Source organism: Musa acuminata, chromosome BXJ2-7 (genome assembly GCF_036884655.1).
Source record: "Musa acuminata AAA Group cultivar baxijiao chromosome BXJ2-7, Cavendish_Baxijiao_AAA, whole genome shotgun sequence".
Taxonomy (NCBI): Eukaryota; Viridiplantae; Streptophyta; class Magnoliopsida; order Zingiberales; family Musaceae; genus Musa; species Musa acuminata.
In genome coordinates, this window is record NC_088344.1 from 2,918,065 (window position 1) to 2,927,940 (window position 9,876).

Sequence of the window (9,876 nt, forward strand, 5' to 3'; positions counted from 1 at the left end):
AGCAAGCATGTGCTTTGCCCCTCCTTTGCCTCACAAAGCCACTGCAACCCACAGACTCCTTTCGCTACCAAAAGATGTTGGTGTTTCATCTCAGAAACAAAAGCGTCTTCGTTTTTCTACTCACTCATCACTGATTGTTGCGGTTTGGTTTGGTTTCCATCACCATAGCCTAAATGATTCGGACAGTCGCAATATGTTGCCAGTGGCTGCACATCTCCACCTTATCTTCGTCGTCTCCCACCCACCCATCCATCAATCTACCATCGGATGGCAGCTGCCCGTCTTCCCTTTTCCTTCCTTCCTCCTTCATCCTCTTCCTCTTCCTCTTCATTCTAATCGATACTGGTCTGGTCTTGCTTACCATCATTACTGCAGCGTTCATCAGCTTCGGGTACCAACCTGCAGGATCTTGGCAAGCAAGATACAGAGATTACAGTGAGCATCACGCTGACACCAACCTGTGCATTTCTAGATGCAGATAATTGTAGCCATTATCGAATGGTTCTTGTGATAAGCATCTGTCACAAGAACACACATACTGTAGAGGATGATCACCAAGAGGCAAAGCATATTCAATGGCTCTGACAGGTGATAGAAAGAGTTTTCAGGATCATCCTATTGAATTGATGATGACGAGGAACTGAAGTGTTGAATGAAAAGAAGAAGTCTTCCTTCTTCTTTCTTCTGCTTGATTAACAAAATCTTCAAAGATGGTCAACTCCAGATTACTTCACCTGTCGTGGGCTAATTCTTCCTTCCTTGTGTGTTCTTACTGGGCTACTACTATGTTCCCACTGCATCAACCAATCACAGTGCTTTTGATCTTAATCATTTTGATGTAAAATGTAACATGTATAGAGCATATATATATATATATATGTAAAATGTAATCATAAAATGTAAGATATATATATATATATATATATATCTTTGGAAAAAGTTGACCTTTTTATTTGGGATTTGGAAGAATAATATTCAGATTTTTTTTGACATTTTTTGTGATTAATTAAACAAAGAAAAAGAACAGAAAAAAAAGGAAGCCTTACGAAGCACAAACGAACAAAAGAAACGAGAATGCTTCCGCATTCAGATATCGTTGGAGACATTCTCGATCGTTCGTCTCTTATCACACGCTCTCTCGCTCTCGCTCTCTCTCTCTCTCCCTCCTCGGTATCACCTTCGCACATATAGATATGGGAACGTGCAATTGATTCTTGCTTCTTTGGCTCCCTTCACAAGCTCGCATCATCCATGTAAGTCGCTTCTCCTCCATGATTCTTCACATTCTTTTGCTCGCTTTGAAGTTGGATTACGCGTATCGCGCGCCTGAAGTGGAGCGGGTGAGAAAAATGTCGCCTTTTTGCGCTTTAATCTTTTCTTTCATTGTTGATGTTGCTTCCACTGATGAGCGTCGCACCGATACGTCACTGTGTGGCCGGCGACGCTGCGGTTTTCTTCTGATGAAGCTGTTACGACGAGTCTGTCGAGCATTTTGGGATTAGTTTATGTTTAGTGTCATGCACGATCTGTCTGCGCGGAATGTGTTCTCGAGGTGGAATCTTTGTCGTGAAAACAACACAAAAAGGGCTATTTTGCCCTCTTTTATTGGGTAAATAAGCCATCAGCTTGCGTTGGGAACGGCTACCTTAATAATAGCTGTAAGGTGATCGATCCCTTAGCTCTGAAATTATGGGGGGTCAAGACATGATTAAGAGGTTGAAGAACCCTTGTTGATGATTTGCTTGGGCCTTGCAAATGAGAACCGGACCCTTTTTGCTTTAGATTTTATGCTCTTTCGAACATAGAAAGCAGGAACATTTGTCTTTTGTCTTCTTGTAAAGATTTGTAATTCTTTAGTTGAGACTGTGGGAAGCAGAGTTCGGGCTAGAAAACAGAGAACATTAGCTCTCCGTGCTGCAGTATAGGATCATGGCCCTGTGGCCTGGTGCTGCATACTGGTTCAGAAATCATGGTATCTTATATCTAGTTAACAGAAGATATGATGATATTGGTAATATGGTTTCTTAAGTCTAAGATCTTCAAATTGTTGATATCTAGTTTACCAACTTTCTGTAATGCCCTATTATGGAAATGGGTTATCCACTAGAAAGCTTATTTCATGGACTATCAAAGTATTTGGAGTCAGTCTGTTTAATTATGATTTGTTTTCTTGGTACCCTTTCTTGTAGGTTTACCATTGAGGCTGTCTTGTATGGTCCATTTCCAAGATCAAGATTCAGCCTAAGTGGCTCCGAAAGGACTTTAAGACAAAGAGGCAAGGATCCCAGCATCACTCTTGGGGAAGAGAGAAAACAGAATATTTTTCTTGACAAACGCGGGAAATGGAGAATCTCTAATCCCAAAAAGTTGTCCAGGAAAAAGGGTATGACAATATATTTTCTGCAACCGAGAGAACAATCACTGTAAAACTGTTATATCTTAATTTTGCTACCTTGCATACCACAAAGCTCCTTTCGTTTGTACAACTATATAGTTTTCTAGTTTAGTGTACCTCAGAAACACCTAATTCTGATATTATTTTGGGGCAAGATGTTGGTGAATTGCCCAATGCAGTGGCATCAAATTAATTGGTACATGATAACTTTCGAAGTCACGGCAGTTTAACCTGATTGATAGAAGCTACTTGGAGTAGCCAATAAAATTTCACTGGACTTTTGGATAAAACTTCTCACATGTACATTAATTTATATTTATGTGCCTTTTTGGTAATAGTTAAATTTGATTTCATTGTGTTCTTGACAAGCTTAGTTTAAGTTCACATCACAAACATTTTCGTAACAATTAGCACTACATTAATCTTTTTTCTTATTAGGTGGTTCGCTAAGGGGACGGGGATGGAAATATGGATCTGGATTTGTAGATGGAGTTTTCCCTGTCCTGAGTCCCATGGCTCAGCAGATTCTAAAGTTTGTACAGAGGGAATCCGATGCTGCCAAAATTTGGGCTTCGCTTGACACTCTCCCTCCTACTCATAATTTGTGGGATGATCTTATTAGTATATCTGTTCAGCTTCGTCTCAACAAACATTGGGATCCTATTATCTCCGTAAGGATCATCTTCCATTTTGTTATTGAAACTCTTGTTTTCACTCATTTCACCTGTGAATTAATGATGCGTTAGAGACATATTTGTTCATGTTATCCAAACCTCCTCCTTTCTTTTTCATAGTTATTCAGTATTTTTTCTGATTTGGTTGGTCACCTGGTCACTGTTTAATTGACATTCTACTTTCGAGGACAGTGTCAGCTCCTGGTACATATTCTGATGTATACTCTGGATCAAAAATTCGTAGTCCCAGAAGGGCTGCTGGATTGGATTCCAATTTTGAATCAATTAGCCCATGTACACGAGCGAGTAGTTCTTTTGTTAGTCTGAAACAATGCCCTGTGTATTTAATATATGCCGAATGTATCTAAATTCTTATTCTTTTAATCACACATCACAAAGGTCTTTACATATTTGCTTTTCTTTTCTGTTCATGTCTGAAGGTTTAACTTCTTGGAATTGTCATATCTAGGTCTGTGAGTGGATACTGTACAAGAGTTCCTTCCATCCTGATGTACTGTGCTACAACTTGCTTATAGATGCATATGGCCAGAAGTTGCAACACAAGAAGGCAGAGTCAGTTTACTTGCAGCTTCTTGAAGCTCACTGCATCCCAACTGAGGATACTTATGCTCTTCTCTTGAGGGCTTACTGCACATGTGGATTGCTTGAGAAGTGTGAGGCTGTCCTTACTGAGATGCGAAAGAATGGCACTCCTCCGGGTACATCCCTTCTTCGATGATATCCTTTTGGCACTGAATTATAACACTTGGTTGCTCTAGATAGTTTTCGGAGGTATTTACGTATTGCTCAATTTGTATTTGTTCTGTAAAGATCTTCTGAAAGCTATGAAGTCACGAGTTTATGCAGAAAGAGCATCAATTTTGGTCAGGTGCGGTTGTATATAATGCATACATGGATGGGTTGATAAAGGGAAGGAACATTGTAAAGGCTGTGGAGATCTTTCGGAGGATGAAGAGTGATCAGTGCCGGCCATCTACAGACACATATACAATGATGATTAACCTGTATGGGAAGGTAATGTTTCGGTGCGTCAATTTGTTTATCCGTTGCATGCAAATCCATCCCTTTCTTGTATATTTTTGATGGATTTATTCTTGCAATGGCAGGCTAATCAATCAGCTACCGCCTTAAAGGTTTTTGATGAAATGAAAACTGAGAAGTGCAAGCCAAATATATGTACATATACTGCTTTGGTCAATGCATTTGCAAGAGATGGACTTTGTGAGAAGGCAGAAGAAATATTTGAGGAGCTACAAGAAGCTGGACATGAGCCTGATGTTTATGCATATAATGCCCTCATGGAAGCATACAGGTAAAATTGATGAACTTAAGATGATCCTCTGTAATTAGAGTCAATGATCATGCAGTTAGTGAGCCTATGAGTTTCCGATACAAAAGCCGTGCAGGTTTTCCATTTGGTTCCTATGAGATCTTCACTCTGATGCAACACATGGGATGTGAACCAGACACAGCTTCATACAACATTATGGTTGATGCATTTGGAAGGGCTGGTCTTCATGAGGGTAAGAGCATTTTTCTTGATAGTGGCATATGTTGAGTTCTTCCTTTATTTTGTTGTGGTGTCTAACAACATAGATTATGCTTACACAATTACATATATACGACGAACGATAAATTGTTTCGGATGGAATAATTTACTTGTGGTCTCCATGCTGGATAGTAGCTGCAATTGGGAACTAATTTTGTTCATTAATAATCATTTGTTTCATTTCCTAATTCTAATATACATCTGCAATCAACAAGCTTCTTGGTCATTGTTATCACTCTGCGCTCCAACATTCCTTGATGCATTGAAGTAATGGAAAATAATCAACTTACTTTATTACTTGGAAGAACTAAACGAATTTACTATGCATCTATAGGCTTTTAAGCTTTTAGATGGATTGGTGGTGACGGAAATTTTATAATTGTCACAACTTTCTGCAGAAGCCGAGGCTGTGTTTGAAGAACTGAAGCAACAAGGCATGACACCAACCATGAAGTCTCACATGCTGCTCCTTTCAGCCTACTCAAAGGCAGGAAACATCCCCAAATGCGAGTTCATCATGAACCAGATGCACAAATCTGGTCTCAAGCCCGACACCTTCGCGCTGAACTCGATGCTGAATGCCTACGGCAGGGTCGGTCGCTTTGAGAAGATGGAAGAAGTGCTGACCGCAATGGAGAACAGTCGGTTAGAAGGGGACATCAGCACCTACAACATCTTGATCAACATCTACGGTCGGGCGGGATTCCTCAGCAGAATGGAGGAGCTCTTTCGGTCCCTCGTGAGCAGGGGACTGAAAGCTGATGTGGTGACATGGACTTCGAAGATGAGCGCATATGCGCGGAAGAAGCAGTACAAGAGATGCTTGGAGATCTTCGAAGAGATGATTGATGCGGGCTGCTATCCCGATGGAGGGACCGCCAAAGTGCTGCTCGCATCTTGTACCACGGACGAGCAGATCGAGCAAGTTACTACTGTAATTAGATCAATTCACAAGGAGGCAAAGAATGTGTTTGATATATGACAGTTTAAACCAGTAATCCATGAGATATATGCACACTGTAATGACACTACAGACAGTTTCTCCTCTTGTTCACGAACTCAAATCAAATTTGAGTTGGATCCATTTAAACATAGATTGCTTTGTGGGGGTAAGACTAGGTATTTTGATCCTTTTCCAGATACCGTATTGACGACAACATAGATAGCTTCTGACAGTGTTGGCAAGAACAATATCCATTTCCTAAGCTCTGCATGGAGACATGTTTCAACAAGAGAGAAGGCATCATCCATTCAACAATTCTATGGAGAGAAAACTAGAAAAGGCAAGCATACACTTCCACGGCAAACAGGTTCGCATCACTGTAGATCATTTTGCAAAGGTTCACTAAGTAAACATGAAGAACAACTTATTATGGGTATTAACATTTTGATAGTCTCCAGCCATTGGACTGAACAGAGCATGGCTTTAGCAATAACATACTGATATCTCATGATACCAACCATGAAGAACATAAAATCGGAAGACAAGTTTAGAAGAAGATAATGAGCAAGGAAGCATCTATAGCAGCAGTGGAGTTATCCAGGAGGCCATTTCAACTGCCTTCCACCAAGTACATGCAAATGTAGATGATAGACTGATTGACCTGAAAGCAGAATGACATAAAATGATGCTGCGGACAAGCCATAGATATAAAAAATCTGTAAAGAAAGATTGGAGAGACTTACATGCTTCAGGACCGTTGTTGATAACAACACGGAAACCATCTACTATACCTTCCTTCTCAGCCACTAGTTTTGCAGCAAATAGAAGATGACCTAATACCTCAGCATGCCTTGGTTCAGCCTGAACAAGTTCGTGAACATGTTTAAACATGCAGCCGGGATAGAAGCTTATCGAGACAATACATAGATAAAAATTAAAAAAGACAATCACATGTTTAAAAAATTCTGCTTCAGCACCTCAGAGAATAAAAAATCAATCTTGTAATAAATTAGTTCGACAACATATACTCAACACATGATACAAGAAATTGCTATCCATCCTTCATTGTGATTCATTGCTTTTATATACTTAAGTATCAAAACTGTTCAACAAAATAAAAGGTAAAGAAATAGGTCAAGCAGTTAAGTAAGCAGTCAGTCAGGTTGTTACTAATTTCTAAAGAAGTGGTGACCGATAAAATGAAAGGCAACATGATGATGTCCACCTATGTTAATTTATTAAATGCAGATTATCTGTCTAGTCCTTGTTCAGTTAGATGTTTCATGGTCTGATGTCTGCAAGTGTATGCCCTTTAACCTTCTAACAATCAAGAGTAGCATGGCACCAAGCATCTCACAACGAGAACCCAATTGCTTTGATGTAGAAACTAGAAAGTAATAATTTTAGTTAATTGTGGCACATATAAACTCAAAAAAGTGGTCATTGATTGGCTAGTAATATACACCTTTTTACCTTCATTTGAAGCAATAAATCTTATAAAATACAATATGATACAACATGGACACAGTAATTATTGTAACTTTATACTTCTTACATTGTAGCAATCTCTGATCGATCATACTGTATAAAACTCAAAAGAAGCATCACTACCATTTGTGTAACTAACAAATTCAGCAAGTGGTAACTTAAAAGTTATCAATTACCTACAGATCGCCAATTCCCCATATATGCTAAAGCTTTATGTATATGATGCAAGTGTCCAAGCTACATGCGATATATTAAATGTGTATGGTACAATAGTCGTAATATGTTTGAACTTTCAAACATGTGCTGAAGACTGTCTGATAAACATCATTGCAGACACAAACATTTGAAATTGTTACGCACCCTGCAGATGCTAAAGCTTTATGTATATGATTTAAGTATCCAACCTATGTGTGATATGTTAAACGTGTATGGTACAATAGTCGTAATATGTTGAACTTTCAAACATGTGTCAAATACTGTCTGATAAATGAAATTGGCAGACAGACACAAAAATTTGAAATTGTTATGCCTCGTAGGTGCAGTATGTGGGCCAGCGACTAAGGAAGGCATTTATGATTTCATAACAAGTCAAAAAACCTAGCTCAAAGAAAAGTATCAGATGAGCATAGAAATATGTTTCTAAACAAACTTGAACTGCAAAAACTGACATAAAAAAATTGACAAGTCAAGGAAAATAGTTTTTTCTATCTTTAAGTTATGCACAAAATTCAAGAGCCTATAAAAGAGTCATAACAAAAAATATATTGAACAACATGCTAATTTATAAACTTAGAGAATAACAACACAACATGGGCTAAAATTCAACGGTACAGTATTATGATTTTGTCATCCGCAATTTAATGGTGCAGGAAACTATACTGTGTGGATAAAGGAGTTGTAGATGCAGAATGCCAAGCTCCCAGTTATAAAAAATATATCAGGAGGTTAATGTCCCAGTGTATTAGTATTCTATTCTCATAAATAATTGTGGAAACAAGTAATTCACAATGATCTTAGGGGTTTAACAAAGAAGATGGGATGACATGTTACCAAAAACCATTGAAGCAGGATATTTGTTCCTTGCATGAGAAATGAAGCAACAGATTTGTTTACAGGATTCATTGGAAAACCTCTCAAAAGATTATTGATTATAGCTATTCCCTGTTCATGCTGTCTTGAAATCTATCATCTAGTTTGACAGTAGCTTTATCAGAGATTTATTCCAAACCTTCTAGTTAAGTTGCTCCCGTATTCTTGTATCTAGATCATCTCAATGAGCTCTTATGACTACTTACAGCTGTTATTACAGCAAAGTGTATGGAAAAATTCGGATTGAGGTCTCTAAATTTTCATTAGTAAAGATCTAAACCAAGGCAATGGTTAACTAAATCAGAGGCGCTCGGTTTATTTTGTTTTCCGTTTCATCTGTCTATGTGAGTACTAATATTGTTTTTTCTAACTGCAGAATTTACTATTAGAACATATTAAGCAATAATAGAGTATTTATATAGCCGACTAAGAAAGCATTTTACTGTTTCCGGTACCACAGAAGTAAGTTCGTGTTCACTTCTTCCGCCAGTATCTCAAATTAAGCACTGTTTTTCCGGATCTCATAGTAGACCATCTTCAGAAAACTTCTGTTGCCAAGATAGAGTATAAAGGCTTTTAAGAAACATCAAGAGTTCTCCATTTTCTTATATGCTTAACATAAGTGATAAACGAAATATATGCATAAGTGGGAAAATTTTGTATACTGTTGTCCTGGCAAGTAGCAAGTCAGTAAATGTTTGTAATAGGTCAAGAGCATTACTTTCTTTATCTTATAAATTAACAGAATAAAAATCAGGACGGGCGATCAAAGGCACCTTTCCAAGTTGGGTCAATCCATCCCTTATCTTTGGAATCACCAGAATGTGAACTGGAGCTTGAGGGTTAACATCTCGAAACGCCAATACCTTGTCATCTTCGTAAACAATTGTGGACGGAATCTCCTTTGCTATTATCTTATCAAATCTAAACAAGAAAAAAGAAAGATAGATACATTAATTATCTAATGTTAAATCAGTCAACTATGTAAAAAGAGTAGGACATCAAGCCTCTGCAAGATGTAATTTTTATCCAGCAAGGAACAGTATCCATCTTATACATGGTTGGAGCGCCAGTATCCGCAATCTCGGCAGCTGCTTTGGCAGCAGCCTCTTCATTGCCCGAGGCAGCATTACGGCACATAAACCTGACTCGTTGTACCAAACAAAAAGGGTAATAAATTTTCACACGCACCAGAGAATTTCTCGATCGTCATCGCACAACACGTAAATGTGTGCCAAGTTTGCACTTTTGAGTAGCATACAGCCAAATCCGGCAATGAGAAATGAAAGGAAAGATTGCAAGAGATCTCGAACCTGCGAAGGCGAAGAAGGACGGGCGGAGGCCGGGCGAGGTTGATGGATGATGGATTTGGTAGGGGTTTTGGGAACACATGGCCTCGTAGCGCACGAGAACGCCTGCCAACATCGATGTGAGAGAAAGAAGAAGAACGAGAGAGAGGGAGAGAGAGAGAGAGAGTACCGAAGAAGAGAGGATGTTGTCAAAGCTGCGGTGGAGGCCATGGCAGCGAGCAAGAACACTTCCTCGCTCTAACGAAGGCTTGGATCGGATCACCCAATTCGTGTAGCGGAAATGTCTATACTACCCTTTAGATTGAAGATTACTCTTTTGCAACTCTTTTTGTTATTTATAGTCTCATAAGAAGAAGTCGACGATTCCTAATGTTATTCTTTTATAAATAAATAGACGTATATATCCT

The 9,876-nt window shown here is 38.8% G+C and overlaps 2 protein-coding genes across 3 annotated transcripts; one reads left to right on the top strand and one right to left on the bottom strand.

The window, feature by feature from the left end:
• Nucleotides 1–1,097: 1,097 nt before the first annotated feature.
• Nucleotides 1,098–5,733, top strand: LOC135616631 (pentatricopeptide repeat-containing protein At2g35130-like). Of its 2 annotated transcripts, none has more exons than XM_065116013.1 (8): nucleotides 1,098–1,253; nucleotides 2,190–2,383; nucleotides 2,834–3,066; nucleotides 3,539–3,788; nucleotides 3,959–4,104; nucleotides 4,197–4,402; nucleotides 4,489–4,613; nucleotides 5,038–5,733. In XM_065116013.1, coding segments are annotated over exons 1-8 (1,740 nt in total). In that variant the 5' UTR covers nucleotides 1,098–1,251; the 3' UTR covers nucleotides 5,622–5,733. The 2 variants fall into 2 exon arrangements, with proteins under 2 accessions (XP_064972085.1, XP_064972086.1); XM_065116014.1 differs by having other exon boundaries at nucleotides 1,118–1,340.
• Nucleotides 5,734–5,958: 225 nt separating this feature from the next.
• LOC135616632 (14 kDa zinc-binding protein-like) lies at nucleotides 5,959–9,792 on the bottom strand. The gene is made up of 6 exons (XM_065116015.1): nucleotides 9,639–9,792; nucleotides 9,473–9,574; nucleotides 9,217–9,303; nucleotides 8,936–9,083; nucleotides 6,326–6,443; nucleotides 5,959–6,243 (listed from the first exon to the last, which is right to left on the bottom strand). Exons 1-6 carry the CDS (start codon nucleotides 9,677–9,679, stop codon nucleotides 6,176–6,178), a joined length of 564 nt encoding a protein of 187 aa, XP_064972087.1. The 5' UTR covers nucleotides 9,680–9,792; the 3' UTR covers nucleotides 5,959–6,175.
• Between the last annotated feature and the right edge of the window lie 84 nt (nucleotides 9,793–9,876).

Coding starts and splice junctions, on each gene's coding strand:
- LOC135616631 (XM_065116013.1), top strand. Junction 3,067..3,538: donor ATTGGGATCCTATTATCTCC/GTAAGGATCATC, acceptor TGTCATATCTAG/GTCTGTGAGTGGATACTGTA. Junction 4,105..4,196: donor TGATTAACCTGTATGGGAAG/GTAATGTTTCGG, acceptor TTGCAATGGCAG/GCTAATCAATCAGCTACCGC.
- LOC135616632 (XM_065116015.1), bottom strand. CDS start 9,679: ATGGCCTCCACCGCAGCTTTGACAACATCCTCTCTTCTTCG. Junction 9,084..9,216: donor GATACTGGCGCTCCAACCAT/GTATAAGATGGA, acceptor TTTCTTGTTTAG/ATTTGATAAGATAATAGCAA. Junction 6,244..6,325: donor CAACAACGGTCCTGAAGCAT/GTAAGTCTCTCC, acceptor TTCTGCTTTCAG/GTCAATCAGTCTATCATCTA.